The sequence below is a fragment of the Eubalaena glacialis genome, chromosome 19, assembly GCF_028564815.1.
Source record: "Eubalaena glacialis isolate mEubGla1 chromosome 19, mEubGla1.1.hap2.+ XY, whole genome shotgun sequence".
Lineage (NCBI taxonomy): Eukaryota > Metazoa > Chordata > Mammalia > Artiodactyla > Balaenidae > Eubalaena > Eubalaena glacialis.
This window is the reverse complement of record NC_083734.1, coordinates 13,186,625-13,207,715: the sequence shown is the minus strand read 5'-3', so window position 1 is coordinate 13,207,715 and position 21,091 is coordinate 13,186,625. Positions and strand designations below refer to the sequence as shown.

General features: G+C 37.6%; 1 protein-coding gene across 1 annotated transcript; it reads left to right on the top strand.

The window, feature by feature from the left end:
• The first annotated feature begins 540 nt into the window (after nucleotides 1–540).
• Nucleotides 541–20,625, top strand: ASPA (aspartoacylase). Its single transcript, XM_061175699.1, has 6 exons — nucleotides 541–828; nucleotides 3,980–4,175; nucleotides 5,643–5,736; nucleotides 8,644–8,751; nucleotides 15,567–15,676; nucleotides 19,479–20,625. The coding sequence occupies exons 1-6, from the start codon at nucleotides 593–595 to the stop codon at nucleotides 19,674–19,676; spliced, it is 942 nt and encodes a 313-aa protein (XP_061031682.1). The 5' UTR covers nucleotides 541–592; the 3' UTR covers nucleotides 19,677–20,625.
• Nucleotides 20,626–21,091: the final 466 nt, after the last annotated feature.

Below are 21,091 nucleotides of genomic sequence, written 5' to 3'. Positions count from 1 at the left end.
GATCTGCCATTGGCTGCTTATAGAGATGAAATTCAAATGCCCTCAGATGAGAAAAAAGGGCCTGAACTCGTTTCAGAGAAGAAATGGTTTAAAGTGGAAACATAAATATTGAATAATAACAGGCATACTATAGACCTTTTCTTTATTTTTTATATTTTTGAGGATAAGAAAAGTGTAATCTATTTTTACTACTACAAATAGTCATGAAAGCACCATTAGATGACATTCTAGCTGAAGAGAAAACAGAAGTTTTGCATTAGTGTGAGGTGTTAATTTATCATTGCATTTAGGTCTACCGACCATTTGAGGGAGTTAGAAGTTAAACAGCTGTATCTCTAGTTGATCTCTGCATATTTTAATCCAAATATGGTAAAGGGCAGGGCTAAAGAAGGGAGTGTCCTTATAATAAACAGGGCTCAGAACTTGTAACAGAAAATTAAAATACACTCCACTCAAGTTCTCGTGTGGTTAACTTTGCACTTTGGTTAAAGTCTCATTTAGATTTAAATTTCTAAACTTTGCTTATGAAATTAAGTTTTCTTTGATCTCCTCTCTTCTGAATTGCAGAAATCAGATAAAACTACTTGATAAAATGATTTCCTGTCACGCTGCTGAAGATCCTATTAAAAAGGTTGCTATCTTTGGAGGAACTCATGGGAATGAACTAACAGGAGTATTCCTAGTTAAGCACTGGCTGGAGAACGGCACTGAGATTCAGAGAACAGGGCTGGAAGTAAAACCATTTATTACCAACCCAAGAGCAGTGAAGGAGTGCACCAGATATATTGACTGTGACCTGAATCGAGTTTTTGGACCTGAAAATCTTGGGTAAGACTATATGTTGTGTTGTGTGTGTATGCATGCACACGTGTGTGTATGTGGATGTGTCTGAAAAGTAGTGTGTGTGAGAGCACATGCATATACGTTTGATATTCATGTTTGTACATATAGTCGCTATTGTGAATAAGATCACTTTCACTTTTGTTATATGCCATTATGAATTACTCAGTTCTCTAAACTGGGCATTCATGTGCTCTTTTATAAACTTTTATAACCATCAGACTGTTCTTAACTGATTTTGTTTTTAAATGTATTCTATACAGACTGAGACAACAGATAACAAAGGTTTTTATTTTTAAGTCGTATCTTTAAAGAAACAGATTTAATAGTCTTTTGCATTAAATGAATGTTTGGCCACTATGCTTGGGTACATATTTGTTAGCTTTCTAGGTGATTTACTACTATGTGTTTTGCAAGTATGTTTATGGTAGTGCAGAAAGTTCTAGTTAAGAAAAGTGCAATGTTTCAGTTAATATTTGTTTAATGAAAGAGTGAATAAATGTCTATCATCAGAAAACATTAGACCGCTCTGTGATCTGAGGAGTAGATGTACTACCTTCAGTAATGGATCACTAAGACCTGAATTTTCTGAATTTAAATTACAGCTGATGATACATTGCATGCAGTGTATGCAATCATAACACTCTAGGTATGTCCTTATTATTTTTGCCTTTTTTTTTACATCATTATAGCTACTACGGTAGATATATAGGCTTCTAAGCTTTTTACCACTTCTTTCTTTCATTTACATAAAAATATTATTAAACACCTACTCTTCATGGGGCACTGTGCCAGGTACTGTGGGAGTACAAAGCTATGTACAAAGTGGTTTCTACTTTCAATGGGTTGGCAGACTACAAGCTAAGATATAAGTCATGCACAGGAACAACTAATGGAGCACCACTTCATGTACTCATTTTCTATTAAATCCTAATTTGAGTTTAAAGGGTTACTTAATCTCATCACAGATCAGAAGATGGTTACTACATTTATACAAATTTGCCTCACTTTATGGAATAAATTCTTCTGGGGCAATTTTACATTAGCCATAGCTTGCGTATCAGGCCATGTTCTCACTAACATAAATTTCAATTTCAAAAATGCTTTATCTTCATGACTGAGGTTATGTCAACACAATTAAGGTTTATCTATTCACCTAAAACAGCTATTAACTAACTCATATTACAAGTAAGGATTTCTTGAAGAATAACTGTTAGTTGGCATGTTAACTTCCCAAATAACTCTGAGATGAACTAGAGTGAGTTTTCTTATTATGACCACTCAATAACATGCATTTCAATGAGAGTAGTCTCTTAAATTAAATTCACTTTCTACTTCTTGCATTTAACACTTATCAGAGGCTAGACAGTTCTCTCTCAGGGTGGTTATGGAAACTTATGAAATAGATAAGTTAATTACCTTCTCCCATCTTCCCTCTCCCAAATTTTGCTGCTTTTCCTCTATTCGTTATCTCAGTGATGTCACGATTACCCACCAAATCACCTATGGAAATCATCTTAGAACGTTCCCCATTCTTCATCCCCTACGTCTAGTGGGTTACGAAGTCTCCCAATTATTCAAGTATTGAATAGTTGTAGGTATTTTGCAAATCCAGTCTTCCTCACCATTTTTACTGCCTTAGTTTACTTTTTGTATAGGTAGTTAGAGTAGCGTCCTAAAGAATCTTTCTGCATCCAGCCTTACTCCAATCCTCCCTACCATGTATTGTCTGTATGGCACTAGCCATAGGGATCATCCTAACATGCAAATCTTGTCATGTCTTTCCCCTGCTAAAAATTCTTCAAAAATCTCCTATCCAGAATAGATTTAAGTAGTTTAGTATATAGATGTCATTCCCTTTAGGATACTTGTTCCTGCCTATTCTTTCAGCTTTATCCTTTGGGACTCTTCCCGTGGGACCTGGATTCCAGGCACAAGAACTCAAAGTGTCTATTATCTTTCAAGACTTCAAGACTTGACCATGAGCAACTGGGTGGCTGTGGTGTGATTTACTCACATGGGGGAGAATGAGAAGAAAATCAGTTGGGGGAGGGGGAGAATTCATGAAGTTGTTGCATGAATTAACTTTTAAAGTGCATATGTATCTTTTAGGAACTATGTCTGGTTGCATATAATAGAAATCTGAAAACAGTGGCTTAAACAAATAAAGGTTTCTTTTTCACAAGTAATAAGTCCAGAGGTAGGCAGTCCAGGGCTGGTACAGTGGCTCAATGATATTATCAGTGCCACAGACACCTCCTATCTTCCCACTGCACTAGCCTTGATACGCATCTTTTGTCCCATAGTTGAAAAATGGCTGCTCCACTTTCTTGACTGATTTCCAGGCAAGAATTACCCAGGCGCAAACTGTAGGTCCTTTGAAGATACTAACAAAAACAGTCAGAGAATGGAAATAAATGGAATTAGAGAGAAATGTGGTTGAATGCTTTAATGAGGAAAAATAAATTTAAATTATCATGTACATTAAGAAAAAAATGTATCCTAACCATTGAGGGTGGGGCAGGTAGAGACTCATTTGAGAATTCAATAAAAACTATCAACCGTCATCCCAGAAAATGCATGTATGCATATACCTGCAAATTTTTGCATTTTTGCAGGGTCTAAAGACTCTTCTCTGTAAAGCTTGACCCTGAACCACTAGTGGTTCCTGGACACCACTTAAGAATCCCTAATTAGATGATGTGAGCACCTAAGTTTGACTATTTTTGTGCACTAGAACTAGCTATAGTGCAAAAAAAAAAAAGAAAAATAGGTGCATTTGATGGTCTAGTTCCATTATAGCCTAGTGTACTTAACTACTAAGAGACTGTTGATTAAATTAATGGAAGAATTTTGTTCAGGGTTGAAGTCAAATGATAAACTGAAATGTCCTTCTTGTGACCAGCCACATAAATGAACTATTATTTGCAAGCATGTCAATGCAACATTACATGGAATCAAATGGAAGGAAAAAATGTAAATTTTCGATTATAAAGTTTTCAAATAAATTTCCAATTCCTTCACAGATTTTTCATATTAAAGGTTTGGCAACTGGTTTCTTATATACTGTGTTCTTATTGTATATTTATGTTACCTTAGCCACAGATGTTGTTAATCTTTTTCTCTCTGCTAATAACAGCAAAAAAATGTCAGAGGATTTGCCATATGAAGTGAGAAGGGCTCAAGAAATAAATCATTTATTTGGTCCAAAAGATAGTGAAGATTCCTATGACATTATTTTTGACCTTCACAACACTACTTCTAATATGGGGTGCACTCTTATTCTTGAAGATTCCAGGAGTGACTTTTTAATTCAGATGTTTCATTATATTAAGGTAATGTCAATGTTATTAATTTACAAGTTAGTATAGGACCCATAATTTTAAGTCACTTATAGATGTGAAACAACCAGAAAAGGGTCAGGAGGGAGGGTCCAAGAGAAATGGGGGATTGGGAGGAGCACCAGAATAGAGGTAGGAGTGACAGGCAGGAGAAAAGGAGAAGAAATGAGTAAAATAATAAATGCAATGAATAAAATAATAAAACATACGGACCATTGTGTCTATAAAATTTTAAATCTTTTATCAAGACAGCCACCAAATCATAGGGTATTTGGTAAAATTAATACCAAAATTTTAAATGGTATGGTTGAAGTGGCTCAATTACCATTTTAGGAAGCTCAAAAAATAGTCATTTAATGTTGACTAAAGACCAATGATAAAAAGATTGGCTCTCTTTAGTCCTGCCCTTGTCTCCATTTGATTCAGATACCCTAACATACATCTGATCTTTCAGTACTTCATACAGCTAATCATATTAAGGCTCAAAAATCTACAAGATGAAAAAATCAGCAATCCATTGCTATACCTAGAGAAAAACTGCTAGAGAATAATAAGCAAACAAGAACACAAATAATAAACTGTATGATTATTTTTATATAAAGGATAGCCTTCCTTCCGGAGAGCTGGTATGAGCTAGTATGATTTAATGGAAAGAGTGTGACCCATATAGCCAGTGCCTGGGTTCAAATCCTGGCTTTCTCTCACTAACTTTGAACAAGATATTCAACTCCCAAAACATTGCTTTCTTCATTTTATAAAATTGACATGATAACAATACTTACCCCATATGGCTGTTATAAGCCTTAAATGAGATAAAATATTTAATGCACTTAGCTGAATGCCTGGCAGATAGTAAAGATTAACTATTAGTTTTGTTTCCTTGAATTTTTGGCGTTGACTAAATAGTAGTTCTGGTAATAGATCATAATGCAGCTATTCTTTGTTGCTGATTGAAGGGAGAGCTGAATACTTTGCTTGCCAGGCACAGAAGCAGCATGTTATCAAAACTGGGTGGGCCGTCTTGAATTCTCATTCAGATAAGTGGAGGTAGGGGGAGTTACCCGACATCTGTAGGGACCTGGCCCATAGGGGTAGAAAAAGAATTCTTTAAGAGACCAATACTAAGCTAAATAGTAAGTGTAACCAGTGGTGAAAACAAAAATAACCAAATCCATTCAGAAAAAGAATTTATTCATATTCTTTGTTTATGGTTCTGGGGAATTGTTTAATGTACATTTTATCCAGAAAGCTATGTATAATCCAATTTTATATGTAATTCATTTATGTGCTTTCAAAGCTTTAATAATACCATCAGATTTTAGAGTGTGTTTCACAAAGCTGTCTTACTAATCTTAGTTGATGAAGTGAAACATATTGAAGACATTATTGACTCTCTAATAGCAAAGAGAACAAGGCATATGGTCTTTACATAATAAGAAAAATGTTTTAAATTCTTTTCAGACTTCTTTGGCTCCATTACCCTGCTATGTTTACCTTATTGAGCATCCTTCCCTCAGATATGCAACCACTCGTTCTATAGCCAAGTATCCTGTTGGTAAGTCATATTTCCCACTGTCACAACTAAACAAAATATGTCTCAGATGAAACTCTGAGAAAATTAATTTAAAGACTATTTATAGCTACTTTGCTTATCATTATGGCTTATAATTGTCAAGTAATAAGCAAACTATCTCCAGGCAGTCTCTAACTATATCAGATTTCCTCAATTTCATTGAGCAGCTTTCTACATTCCAGGAAAAAACACTGAGCTGAGGGAATTTGAATCTTTTATAATGGACAGTAAGCAGCCTGCCTTTTGCTTAAGAAAGACACCATCCCTATCTTCCAAGGCTATTTACTATACAAACATTCTTTAAAAAAATAATCTGGAGCCAAGGTAGTCAGTATCTTGCTGGCAAGATGTGCAGAAATACAAAAGACCCATGGAAAATTCTCTCCCAACATCCCTCTTAGCACCTGCTTTACAGTAGAGTCTCTGGTAACCTGTATTTGTTATCCATTCACTTGTTTGCCCTGTCAGTTACTGGGCTGTGAATTCATCTTTACCTTCTGGTAACCTCCAACATGCAGCTTTGCACTCTCACACACCCTCCGAGACAGGCAGTCTCTTTTTCTATATTCCATTCTCTTTCCTGAGTGACCTATTAGCATAATTGTTTGCAGACCACACTATAATCATTAAAATTGCTGTCACAACTTAAAATCTTTTTTGTCAGATCTCAGGTGGTTTAAATAAGAGAAATTTAATTTGAAAACAAGTTGTCAAACAATAGAAGCAAATTTAAAGTTATCTTGGTTATTCAATTATTGATAATTTTGGTGCATAATCAAGGGATCAGTTGAGGCAAGCTAAATAGCCAAGTATAGATAATTATTTGAAACAAACCAAATGCTTGACAATAATGGGTAAAGTTCCTTTTTCTCTGTGACACCATATAAAGCATAGGATTTCCAAGTCTTGAGAGAGCAATCTTGGTCTATTACATTTATGGGGCAATGCTGCTCTTAGGTAGAACAAATATCTACTGATATGTTTGGCTCTTAAAAAGAGAGCCAAATCTTTCAAAGGTTTCAATATGGGGGAGTATTAAGATCATCATAAGTAATTAGAAATATTATATGTTCTCCTTTCAACATTACTATTTTATTTGGAATATTTTTTATATCATCCAGTCATTGGGGGGAAAAACACTTAAGATCAGAGAGACACTCTCTCCAACTCAATGTTTTATAATACTCCTATGACTTTAGGTGCCACAAGATGTTCATTGTCATTTCAAGCATCATATGCCAACATGACAATATCTAGTGGAAGAAAGGAGACTCTCAGGAACTCCCCTGCAGACCTTCCATTATGGCCAGTTGCTCAGAACTGGGTCACATATCCGTTCTTAAATTAATTACTAGGGTTAATGAGATTACTATGATTGACTAAAACTATTCTACATTTACCCCTGAGTTGGATACCCCAACCAAAATCAGGACTCTGTCAGCAAGGAGTAAGACAGAATGAATTTTGGGTAGGCAACCAACAATGTCTTCTACAGTACACATACAGACATATCCACGAACACATTTTCACACATTTGTACAAATCATTTATGTACTGATGCATACCTTAACCACACTTATGTCATATACTTAAGTATATCCAGGAAAGCTAAGCACAAAAATGAAAATGAAGATAAAAGAGAATACAGTAAGATTTTGTGAATTGAGAAATAACAGAAGTGAATGAAAATAGAATAGGTGGAAAAGAATGTATATGAATTGGTGGAAGAGAGTGGATGATGCTATACTTGGTAAATGGTTCTATAAATGGATAAGATGATGATTGGAGTGATAACAGTGTGGGAGACTTGGACAGGAGGGAAGGGACTAGATAAGTGGTTTAGAGAAAGAGTATTTTGTAGGTTTATGGATGGATGCTTGACAGCCACAGGAAGTAGACCTGATAGTACAGGCAGAATTTTATTGGGGTGAGAAGAAATGAATACAAATTTTTTCTACAGAAAATTAAAACCATTGCACTATCATGTTGGGATGGGTTGCTATATTAAGGGCAAGAATGTTGCTCTAGGGTCACATAGATTGTCATTTGACTTAAATCCATGGCTCGTTTAGTCTAGATTTCTATTACTAAATATTATAGATGTGTTTTCTCCTACAAGCTAAATGTTAGGTCTGTGACAGTTTCTCTTTGTGGCCACTTATTATTTTGTCAGTATATATTTGTCTACTCCTTTTACTATATTATTACTTTTTAATATTTTGACAATATTGAAGGAAATTTAAAGAAAAAAGACCCCAAAACCTTACTACTGTAACACAACTCTTTGATTTTTTTCCATGTTCTCTCCCAGTCTTTATTTACTATGCATATAACTTGTACATGTAAATGTTCTGCTTTATTTTTTGCCTAACATTAGGTCTCAAATATTTTCCATAATGCTGCATGGTCTACCTGTTTAATCATTTTTTTATAAATTTATTTATTTTATTTATTTATTTTTGGCTGCGTTGGGTCTTCATTGCTCTGCGCGGGCTTTCTCTAGTTGTGGCGAGCGGGGGCTATGCTTTGTTGCAGTGCGCGGGCTTCTCATTGCGGTGGCTTCTCTTGTTGCGGAGCACGGGCTGTAGGCACGCGGGCTTCAGTAGTTGTGGCACGTGGGCTCAGTAGTTGTGGCTCGCGGGCTCTAGAGTGCAGGCTCAGTAGTTGTGGCACACGGGCTTAGTTGCTCCGCGGCATGTGGGATTTTCCCAGACCAGGGCTCGAACCCGTGTCCCCTGCATTGGCAGGCAGATTCTTAACCACTGCGCCACCAAGGAAGTCCTCTTTAATCATTTTTAATGATGGGATTCCAGATCTTGATATATGAGAATGCTCGATCTTATATTCTAATACTTATATAACTGTGACTATCTCCCCTTCTGTACCTAGGTATAGAAGTTGGTCCCCAGCCTCAAGGGGTTCTGAGAGCTGATATTCTGGATCAAATGAGAAAAATGATTAAACATGCTCTTGATTTTATACATAGTTTCAATGAAGGTAAGTAGTAGGCAGAAATTGTTTCTTTAATTGTTAGCTTGTGTGTGTGTAAATAAATCAGAAAAGGAAGATGAGATGGAGTACTCATAATGACTTAACCACTAAACATTGAAATAGCAATGGAACCTAGGTTAAATTTGCCATGTTTGTGACACTAGTTGCTTTTTAAAAAATTTAATCACTTCAGCCATTCGTCAATGACCAGTGTAGACACATTCAAGAAAAGCAGCTACCAAATAAAGCTCCCCAAATGAAATCCTCATTTTCCTATTAATATCCATTTTTAAAAGCAAAGAAATACAAACGTCCAATAAACAGATGAAAAGATGTCCAGTATCACTAGTAATCAAAAAGTGCAAATTAAAATGCAAAACCATTTTCTCCCATTAGATTGGGAAAATATTAAAATCTGATAGTATTAAGTGTTGGTAAGGGTGTAGGAAAAGGAGACACTCTCCTTCCCTGCTGGTATAAATTGGTAAAGACACTTAGAGGATAATTTTACAGTAACCACTTTCTAATATGCGCAAATCCTATGACCCAGCAATTCCACATCTCAAAGAAACACAAACACATGCACACCTACATGCCACATACAAGGGTGGTTAGTGCAGCATTGTTTGTAAAGCAAAACAATGGAAATGACCTGAATATCCATCAGTTGGTTAGTTAAATAAAATAGCATGGAAAGATCTTCAAACTACATTGTTAATTGAAAGAAAGCAAGTTGCAGACCAAAACATACAATATGCCAATTTGCTTCAAAATAATAATAATAAACACTTGCTAGAATACACATAAATATATATGTTAGTACGTAGGAACAGTTCTAGAAGAAAACATATCAAACTGATAACAGCAATTACTGGGGAGAGGAGGGGAAAACCAGGTTAATTTTGTTTTAATTGTGTTCAGGAAGAATGATGTATTCATGTATTATTTGTGCAATTACAAAACAGTTAGATGGGGCTGGTGGTGAGATGGGTATATGGATCTCTAGGTACTATCTGCTCATTTATTTGGTAAACCTAAAACTGCAGCAGAAAAAATAATGAAATCTATTAATTATTTTTAAAATAACTTTAAAATTTTTAAGAATTATAATAAAAGTAAAATCAAAGAGGCATCTTATGTAAATAATTATTCATTCATACAGGCAGAACTGAAATTATCGTTGAGGAATGGGCCATTACAGTGACAGAGCTGGTGAATAGTTCAGTGCCTGTGGGGAGTATAATCCCTTAACCTGTTTGTGCACCCTACTGTGATCACAGGAATTTCTTCTGTGCTTGGGAATCCTTTGACTCCAAAGTCACAAAGACTGAAAATCAGCATTTAACCACCTTTGTCTGGGGACAGGTTCTATACCGTCTAATGGACCTGGTGTTGGGAAGGTCATCACTTATTCACAAGAAACCATTCAAATAGTGAGTGTGAGACTATGATGTTAAGAAACAATGCACCCAGGTAGAAGGCCACAAACCTGACTGAAAAAAAACATGGTTTTCAAATCACAATCCATAGATTCCTGCCACAGGGTGGGGATTTAGTAGCTGTCCTAGTAGCTCCGGGACAGCCACCCCACCTCTGCTTCAATCAGAGCAGTTCTATCTGTTTTATCCTTGTAACATTTCATTTAACCAAAGGATTCTGCAATTCAAAATTTTAAAACCAGTATTAATTTAGACTATCCAGTTTGATGGATTTTTAACTAACATGGAAAGAGCACCATTATCCAAAGAACGCTGGCAAAAGGATCATAACCGTCTGAAGAAAAGTCTCTAGAAATGTATAGAAGAGCTCCATTTCTGGCTCTGTGCTACTCAAAATTATTATTAGTGACTTGGATAAGGACATAAGTGACATGCTTATATAAGTGGTAAGTGACAGGAAGCTATCAGGAAAATATCTGGGTTCAAAAGGTGGATCCAAAAAGTTCTGACAATATTTAACAATAATCTAAACCAAATGTTTAAGGTTAAATACATCAGGAACAAAATTTTACTTTCATGTTAAAAAATCCCAGAATGAGGGCTTCCCTGGTGGCACAGTGGTTGAAGAGTCTACCTGCCAATGCAGGGGACACGGGTTCGGGCCCTGGTCTGGGAGGATCCCACATGCCGTGGAGCAACTAGGCCCGTGAGCCACAATTACTGAGCCTGCGCATCTGGAGCCTGTGCTCCGCAACAGGAGAGGCCGCGATAGTGAGAGGCCCGCGCACCACGATGAAGAGTGGCCCCCACTTGCCGCAGCTGGAGAAAGCCCTCACACAGAAACGAAGACCCAACACAGCCATAAATTAAAAAAAAAAAAATGCCTGTAAAAGTGTGTTTAAAAAAAAAAAAAATCCCAGAATGAGGGAGGTGATAGTCTCTTTTCTGCTTGGATAAACAACATTTGGAGACCTCTGAATAAATTCCAAGTCCATATTTCAGGAGAAACATGTATAAAGTAAGGTTAGCCAAGGAGGTAGTTGAGCATGTTGAAGAGTTTGAAAACCATAATAGGAATGATCCCAAAGATGCACATAGAACTTCAGTTTACAAAGTACCTTCACATGTATCCTCGTGTATGTGACAATATGAGTGGAGACTGATAGAATCAAAGATACTTAGACTGGCAAAAAGAAGTCTTAAGGCCAATTTTATTTCAGAGTTTCAGAAGTGTTATATTGGAAAGGAATTAGACATGTTTTCTGTGACTCAGAGGCCAGAATAGAATCGGTGGGATAGTGTTACCTAAAGACAGAAATTTCTGGGACTTCCCTGGAGGTCCTGCGGTTAAGACTCCGCGCTCCCAATGCAGGGGGCCCAGGTTTGATCCCTGGTCAGGGAACTAGGTCCTGCATGCCTCAACTTAAAAAAAAAATCCCACGTGCTGCAACTAAGACCTGGCTCAGCCAAATAAATAAATATTAAAAATAAAAAAGAAAGAAAGAAATTTCTAATTAACGAAGCTGACCAACAATGGAACAGACCACAATTTGTGAGGCTGTTTAAGCAGGAGCAAGACGACCACTTGGTCAGAAAGATACGGAGAATATTCAAGCATCGAGGAAACTTAGGCATTTGAGACTCCTAGCTCTGAGATTCTAAGTAGCAAAAACATGCTCCTTTGTGTTCTACCACTTTCTCCTTTCCTCCCAATGGACCTTCTGGTTTAAAGGTATGACATCTGATGTTTCCATCTTCATCTTGGAAGGTGTGGTAAATTCTAAAAATGGCCACAAATTCTTCCCTTCCCTGCTTCCATGTCCTATCAAGAGATGGTGTCCATTTTCCTACCACGTGAATCTGGCTTGGCCATGTGACACGTTTTGTGCCACAGAAGAGGTTTGAAAAGAACTTGAACATCAGGGCTTGCTCTCTTGCTGACCTTGGGAACCTTGCACTGTCATTCTGTGAATCAGTCCACCCTAGCCTGCTGGATAATGAGGGACTGTGAGGCTGAGAACTGAGACACCCCAGCCAATAGTCCTGCAGCTCCGGCTGACAGCCCGTCAAATGCCAGACATGAGAGTAAAGCCGTCTTAGATCATCCAGCCTCCTGCTGACCTGCCATCTCACCACAAATGCATGAGCAAGCCAATTAGAAATCAGCCAATCCAGCCTAGACCAGAGGAACGGGCCAACCAACTCACAGAGTCATGAGCTAAATTAGAAGGTTGTTGTTTTATGCCACTAAACTCTGGCATAGTGTGTTATGCAGCAAAAGCTAACTGATACAGAAGTAATCGTGGGGTATCTGCATTCCAACCCTGGCTGCACTTTCCGCGCCAAAGGGAAAGGAAGATTTTTCTTTGGATTGCAACCATAGCACACTATGGGCTCTACGTTGGATGAAAGTTCGTCCTGTTTATTCAGAGTTTGCCTGGTATAAATGTAAACTACTCCTTTTCCAAGTTTCTGGGCATTGGGTTGTTTAATGCTGCGTCTTTGTAAGTTGGACTCCACTATTGGCAGACTGCCTGCATCCCAATATCTCACTGCTCAGGAGCTACCCAAATGTTTAACATAGTTAAGAGAAGGAGCACAGTGGGGAAGTCATCTAACCAGCTGAACGTCCTCCTGAAGTTATGCAATCACAGAATGTCAGAGCTGGAAGAGTCCTCCAAGGTAAACTAATGTGAAACCTTCGTTTGAGAGGTAAAGAAAGTGAGCTTCGAGAAGTTCAGTGTCTTGCTCACGTTTACACAGCGAGGAGATTAGAACCTAGGTATCATGACTCCCAGTCCTAGCCTCTTTCTCTTCCACACTGGCGTTTTAAGTTCTGTTTTCTACCTCTGTCCTACCTCGGTGTACTTGTGGACAGTGTGTCAGTAGGAATAATTTGAGAACATCTTTTGGTTTAGTGTTGTTTGTGAGCATCCTTAACTAAAATTTTATGGAACCATATAAGACCCCGAATAGCCAAAGCAATCTTTAGAAAGAGGAACAAAGCTGGAGGCATCACATTCCCTAACTTCACACCATATTGCAAAGCTGTAGTAATTAAACCATATAATATTGGCATAAAAGCAGACACACAGATCAATGAAATGGAATAGAAGGCGCAGAAATAAACCCGTGCATATATGGTCATTTAATTTACAACAAAGGAGCAAAGAATATACAATGGGGAAAGGACAGTCTCTTTAATAAATGGTGTTGGGAAAATTGGACAGCCATATGCAAAAGAATGAAACTCAACCACTATCTTAACCACCATACACAAAAGTTAAGTTAAAATGGATTAAAGACTTGAACATAAGAATTGAAACTATAAAACTTATAGGAGAAAACATAGGCAGTGAGCTCCTTGAAATAGGTCTTGGTGATTTTTTGAATCTGACACCAAAAGCAGAAGCAACAAAGGCAAAAATAAACAAGTGGGACTATGTCAAATTAAAAAGCTTCTGCACAGCAAAGGAACCCATCAACGAAATGAAAATACAATCTACTGAATGGGAGAAAATATTTGCAAATCATATATCTGATAAGGGAGTACTATCCAAAATATGTGAAGAACTCATACAACTCAATAGCAAAAAAAAAAAAAAAAAAAAAAGTGTGATTTAAAAATGGGCAGAAGATCTGAATAGACATTTTTCCAAAGAAGACATACAGATGGCTGACAGATACATGAAAAAATGCTTTACATCATTAATCTTCAGGGAAATTAAAATCAAAACTATAATGAGGTATCCCCTCACACCTTTTAGAAAGGCTGTTATCAAAAAAATAAGAAATAACAAGTTTTGTTGAAGATGTAGAGAAAAGGGAACACTTGTGCACTGTTGGTGGGAATCTAAGTTGGTGCAGCCACTATGGAAAACAGCATAGAGGTTCTGCAAAAAATTAAAAATAGGACTACCATATGATTTAGCAATTCCACTTCGAGGTATTTATCCAAAGAAAATGAAAACACTAGTTCGAAAAGCTATAGGCACCTCTGTGTTCATTGCAGCATCATTTACAATAGCCAAGGTATGGAAACAACCTGTGTCCATCAATGGAAGAATGGATGAAGAAATTGTGGTATCCATATACAATGGAATATTATTTAGCCATAAAAAAGAATGAAGTCTCGCTATTTGTGACAGCATGGATGGACCTCGAGGACATTATGCTGAATGAATAAGTCAAGCAGAGAAAGACAATTACCATATGATCTCTCTTATATGTGAAATCTAAAAATGAATAAATAAAAATTTAAAACCAAGCTCATAGATACAGAAAACAAATTGGGGGTTGCCTTAAAGCAGAAACAGGTAGGGATGGGAGAAATGGATGAACTGTCTGGGGGGGTTTTTAGTTTAAATAAATTGAATTTTTTTAAAGCCACTCTAACCTATTAGATAGCCTGGAAGTTTCATTTTTCAAGAACAGTGTAACCATGAAAAACTCAGTAAGACACAGACAAATCCAATAAATAGAAGAAACAAAGAAATCAAAGAAAATAAGAAATCGAGTGTTGGGCTATTTGGTGTATTGGATTGGTTCAGGATTATGAAACCTAAACTTCTTATTGTTAATAGAAAGGGTACAAGTCCTTTATAATATATTGTCCACTTACTCCATAGGCCAAGAAAGTTAAAGGCCTCTGGGACCTGAGATCATTAGTCATAGAGCCAACACTCAGCATTTTGGTAATGCTGGCAATGATGAAATAAGATAACACTAGAGCAAGAGCTGTTATGGCCAATGACATGTGCCTCTAGGGTGGCTTTTTCAGCTTTAGGCATTTTTCTTAATAGCCCCAAGTTGGAAACGTGCAAGATGTCTATAAACCATAGAAAGAATAAATAAATTATGGCATTTTCTCACAGTGGAATACTATACTGCAAATAAAATGAACAATAGCTACACACCACAATATGGATGAATCTTCCCCAAAAGTTCATCTTAAGAAAACAGACACAAGATGCATATATTGATTGATTATATTTGTAAAATATTCAGAAGTAGGCAAACCTGAACTATATTGTGTGGGATTCATGCATGGGTGGTGAAGCTATAAAGTAAAGCAAGTGAGTCATTACCAAAATTAGTGGTTACTGCTCAAATGGGAAGGCGATGGGATTATGATGGGAAAGAGACATGCAGGGGATGCTAATCACTTTACAGTTCATTAAACTATATATTTATGTTTTATGTACTTTCTGAGTGTTATACTTCACAATAAAATGGTTTAAAAGCAAGAAAATAGTGTGTTCTCCCTGTAACTGTCTGTCTTCAGTTTTTGGTTGTTGTTCTTCTTCCTTCTTTAAAGTATCAACTTCCCTTTTTTCAGGAGATTTTGTTAGTTACTATTTATACACATTGTTTTTGCCATAGGAAAAGAATTTCCTCCCTGTGCTATTGAAGTCTATAAAATAATGGAGAAAGTTGATTATCCCAGGAATGAAAGTGGAGAAATGGCTGCTATTATCCACCCTAAACTGCAGGTAACATTCACTATTTCTTTTAAATGTTGAAAATAATGATGCCCTACCTTTGAGTAGAACTTTACAGTCCATAAAGCATTTTACATGCATTAGCTCATTTGATGTTCTCAAAAACACTGCAGTCTAATGTATTCAGACTGTCACGCAGTAAATATTTACTGCGTAAATCCTTTGCTGGCTCTGGGGGTACATCAGTGAACATGGTTTATATTCTTGTGGAATTTATAGTCTAGATATACTAAAGTCTAAACTGTGATCTTGAAATGAAGGTAACCAGATGCTATAACAGAATAATGAGGTGGGGATGGGGGTCAGAGAATGTGAAATTCCTGTTCAGGTGCAATGGGTAAGAATTATTATATCTATTTTAATATAAGAAAGCAGAGGCTCAAAAATTAGATCCTTCCCATAGTCCTATAGTTATTGATGACAGATCCAGAACGAATGTTCTTTGCAGTTGACCACATTGCTACCACCTCCCTGTGATTACTACTGTATAAGTTAGAGCAAAACAATCAAAACCTCTTTCTTTGGAATGGTTTCTGCCACCTTTTCCTGACTCCTCAAAACCCCAATATCTGCTCCTTGTGTGGTTTGATCAATAATAGCATAGTGAAGGGGAAGAAAAGGCTCTTAGGAATGTATAGGAGGTTTAAAACTGGAAAAGGCAGAGATAAAAGCAGAGAGGAGCAAAGATTCCAAAAAGCTAAAACATCCATCTCCACGCACACTCTCAGACCTCAGAAATGTGGAAGTGATCCAATGGATTGTCTAGTCTGGTGCATTCAACCCTGGATGCACATTGCCTAGAGAGCCTTTTAAAAAATAACAATGCCGGGCCCCCACTCTGGGATAATCTGATCTTATTGGCATGGGTAATTAGGGTGGAAAACCACTGATCCAGTTCAGACTCCTGTTTAATGACCCTAATGATAGTTATTCAGACTTACAACTTAATAAAGTAGCCTGCCCAAAAATACAGACTCGTGGAGCAAATCCAGCTTTGTGCCTTAGTGGGATCCAGGTGGAAACTTGAAGAAGGAGCCTTAGGCAGTGTTTTAAAGGACAGAAAGATAAAGATTGGGGGAGAGAAAAGAGGAAAGCACTACAGGTAACAAAAATTGCATGTACAAGAAACAGAGGCCAAAGTGATGATGTCACAACAGGTTACAACACAGGATTTCTTTTTTAATTTTTATTGGAGTATAGTTGCTTTACAATGTTGTGTTAGTTTCTACTGTATAGCAAAGTGAATCAGCTATACGTATACACATATTCCCTCTTTTTTGGATTTCCTTCCCATTTATGTCACCGCAGAGCACTGAGTAGAGTTCCCTGTGCTACACAGTAGGTTCTCATTAGTTATCTATTTTATACATAGTTATCTCATTAGTTATCTATTTTATACATAGTATCAATAGTTACAAATGTAAGTTTTACATTCCCTCAAGGACATCCATGAAAAATACAAAAATCATCCTGGGGAGGCAGAGAGGTAAGATTAATGGGATCGGTAATAAACAGGGCTAGTTGTAGGTCTTGAAAGTCAGGAAGGATAATTTTGATTTGGTAGACAATAAGGAATGGCTCAGTATTCTACAGAAGGGATTGATTGACTGATTATTTCAATAAATATATTTGAAGGACTTCTCAGCTTGTTCTGGGCCCTGGGATTCAAGATAGGGTCTCTCATAGAGCTTCCATACTAATAAGGGGAGAACAGACCATGAATAAGTAAACAATACATCAACCACATGATTTCAAATTGTAATAAGTGCTATAAAAGAAATAAACAGAATAATACAGGAGCAGTTAACAAAGGGTTCCTACTAGATGGAGTGGTCAGAAAGAGCCATCTCTGAGATGAGGGCATTGAAGCTGGAACCTGGAAGATGAGAAGTCAGCCATGTGGAAAACAAGCGCAAAGGCTCTGAGGCTGGAACAAACTTGGAGTGTTTGAGGAACAGCAAGAAGACCAGTGTCAACGGAGAGTAGGGAGTGAACAGAGACCCTGGAGCCAGAGACTCAGGCAGGCACCTGGTTATGAGTCCAGATTTTATTCTAAAAGTGATGGTTCTTAATCAGGGGTGCTCACTAGAATTCTCCAGGTTCCCTACTCCCACCCCCAAATGCTTGGAGCCTATCACAAAAGCACTAACACAGTGCTTCTCAAACTCCGGCCACATGAGAATCACCTTAGGAACTTTTTAAAGTCCTCATTCTCCGGCCCAGGGATTCTGATTTAATTCATCAGGGTGGAGACAAGAAGTCAATTAGGTTCACCAGGCGATTTTCATGTGGCTCAGGTTTGGGTAGCACTGCCCATCGGAATCTCTGCAGGTGGGGCTAGCAGACAGTGGGGAGGTGTTGAAGAAACCCTGTCAGTCGTTCTGGGGCACATCTCTGACTGAAAACCACTGGTCTGGAGCAGTAGCTCTCAGCCACTCTGTCCTGTAGAATCACCTGGGGCCTTAAAAAAAATACAAACAGCGAATTATAAATGAGTAGCATGAGGGAATTGGAGGAGGTGGGTGATGGAATTATGCTTCTTGATTACATGCTTATATGACTCTGTGCTATGTATTTGTCAAAACTCATAGAACCATACCCAAAAATGGTTGGATTTTACTGTACGTAAATTTAGAAAATAGTGATGCCTGAGCCCCACTCTTGAGATTCCCATTTGATGTATCTGAGATGGGGCCAGCCCTTATTCATCTATATTTTTCAAACGTCCCAGGTAATTGTAACGTGCAGCCAGGGTTCAGAAAATCGCTGTGGTGCAACGCTTCTCAAACGTAAATGTTGCCCCTGTGAACCTCTGGGGATTTGTTAACGTGAAGATTTTGACTTAGTAGGTCTGCGGTGGGGAATCAAATTCTGCTTTTCTACCAGACTCTCAGGTGATGCTGCTCTGCTGCTGGGAACTGTTAGAAATACAGAACCTCAGACCCCCACGCCAGACCTATAGAATCAGAATCTGCACTTTAACAAGATCCCTACGTGATTTGCAAACACAGCAAAGTTTGAGGAGAACTGCTCTAGGGTTCCTATGGGGTGCCAGCACTGGTGTTTGAGGGCTTACAAGTCCAAACCCTGGTGGGGACCTCTCAAACGATTCAGTTGTTATCCTAATGTGGGGACACGTATGGGAAATAACCACGTCGTCTTAGAGTTTTCCCAGCCCACACCCCACCTTCTCCCACCAGTTCCCACCAGTATAGAACCTCCTAGCATGCAGGCACAACGTCACTCCTTTTTTATCCCCAACAGTAGAATGTCTTATACACAGAAGGCTCTTAATGGATATTTCCTAAATTTGACTGAGCAGAATTTAACTTCAGGTAGCAAGAGTTAGAATATGCACCTGAGGAGACGCGCATTTAGTTTTGCCTTTTGATATTATAAATCTCTTTGGCAATATTCAAGGCAAACTTGATATCGAAGCAAACTGTAATCACATGTGTCAGTTATAAAAATAAAAAGGGGAACTCTTAAAACCGCTGCCAAAATTAACTGCTCACTCTCAGTTTAGTCAGATAACTCATATGCCTCTACACTATCTCTTTTAAAAGAAGACAATGCTGTCATTTTAGTTGTCTAGAACCTGACATTAAAATTTTTTAAATTTATTTTTTATTCAAGTATAGTTGATTTACAATGTTGTGTTACTTTCTGGTGTACAGCAAAGTGATTCAGTTATACATATATGTGTTTTTTTTCATATTCTTTTCCATTGTACAATTTGTAAAGTAGGCGAAAAATCTAATGTAGTCTATGTATTCTAATTGTTTCCTGAGAGGATCAAGACTGGAAACCATTGCACCCTGGGGATCCTGTGTTTTTAACTCTTGATGGAAAGACTATTCCACTGGGCGGAGACCATACCGTGTACCCGGTGTTTGTAAACGAGGCTGCATATTATGAAAAGAAAGAAGCTTTCGCAAAGACAGCTAAACTAACACTCAATGCGAAAAGTATTCGCTCCTCTTTACATTAGAAATCACTTCTAGCTCACTTGTTATAGAGTACCTTGAAAAATTCTACTAGTTCGTAAGCTCCTGAAGAGCAGGACTGTGCCTTATTCATTTCCACAGCACCTAGCCCAGTGCCTTGCACACAACGGACGTTCAGGTAAATTTCTTGAATGAGTGAATACATTAATGAATACCTTTTATAGATATCGTACTTTATGTATGTAACTTATTCAAAGAAGCACATTTCTTATTTCTGTATAGCTTTTTATACCTTATACTTTGATAGTTTAACATTCTTGGTAAACAGCCTTTGAATTTAAAATTTAACATTGAAATAGATACTATATACAAAACAATAATAACTTGAGCATATAATTAAATGTTGTATGTTTTCAAGTAATGTAAAAATGCTACTAGAAACTAATGGTATTTTAAATTTTTTCACATTTGAATTAATGATAAAGTATTAAGGATCCAGTCTATCAACTTTAGCAGTAGTTGTGATATCTGTAGATTTTTAAATGCTCTTTTGAAGGTGAAACGTGAACAAGAAATGAGGGCTGATTGTAAAGGTGACATTATGAATAAATCAAGAAACTCTGAATGGTCCTTTGTCCACTGACAGTCACCCACACAAAGCATCACAAAGCATCACTGCTCTGGCATGCCCACTTGTTCTGCGCTGACCTCAGGGAGCGAAGAACCTCCTTCAGACCTCTCACACGCCCCGCTAGAAGCTCACGTTCCTTCCCAACTTGGGAGGCATGTTGCTCCCAGCCCTCCCTTCTTACTTGGAAAGAACGGCGCTTGCCCTTCTTCCCAACCAACGTGTAAGGAAGTCTTTGGGCTCCAGTAGCATAGGTAGTAAAGGCAGAAAGAGCAGAGGGCAGTGGACACTAGTGGAAATGTGACCCAAAGCCATCTCTGGTTCACAAATGCATTCTTTTAAGACATTCCCCCCTGGCCTAAATGCCCAAGTCCCTCACTCCCAGGATTCTTCTCCTCAAAGGTCCCCGGGCTAAAACGCTGCCTCTCTCCCGCTCCAATCCCTGCAGGAGCCTCCCCTCCCTCCTCATGGCAGCCAAGTAAAGAACATTTTATCCCATGACTTGGACCCCAAGGAACCCATGTTTACGGTTTCAGATATATTTACAAAATCACACTAACATTATCTGTAACGTATATATGTCTCTCTCTCTATAGACAGTTCTATTCTTGCAAAGCAAATTCCATTAAGCCAATTTCATTCCATATTCAATGCTCTATAGCACAAAGTTAAACTGTTTCTAAATTTTCAGCATTTATTTTTGCACTTTACCAAAATTATTTTCATTGGAATAAACTCTCTTCCTTCTGAATTCTTTAGTAAAGATTTGATTTATCAATCACCTTTTGTATATAACAAGTTTTACCAAGCTTCCTTCTCCCATAGAACATA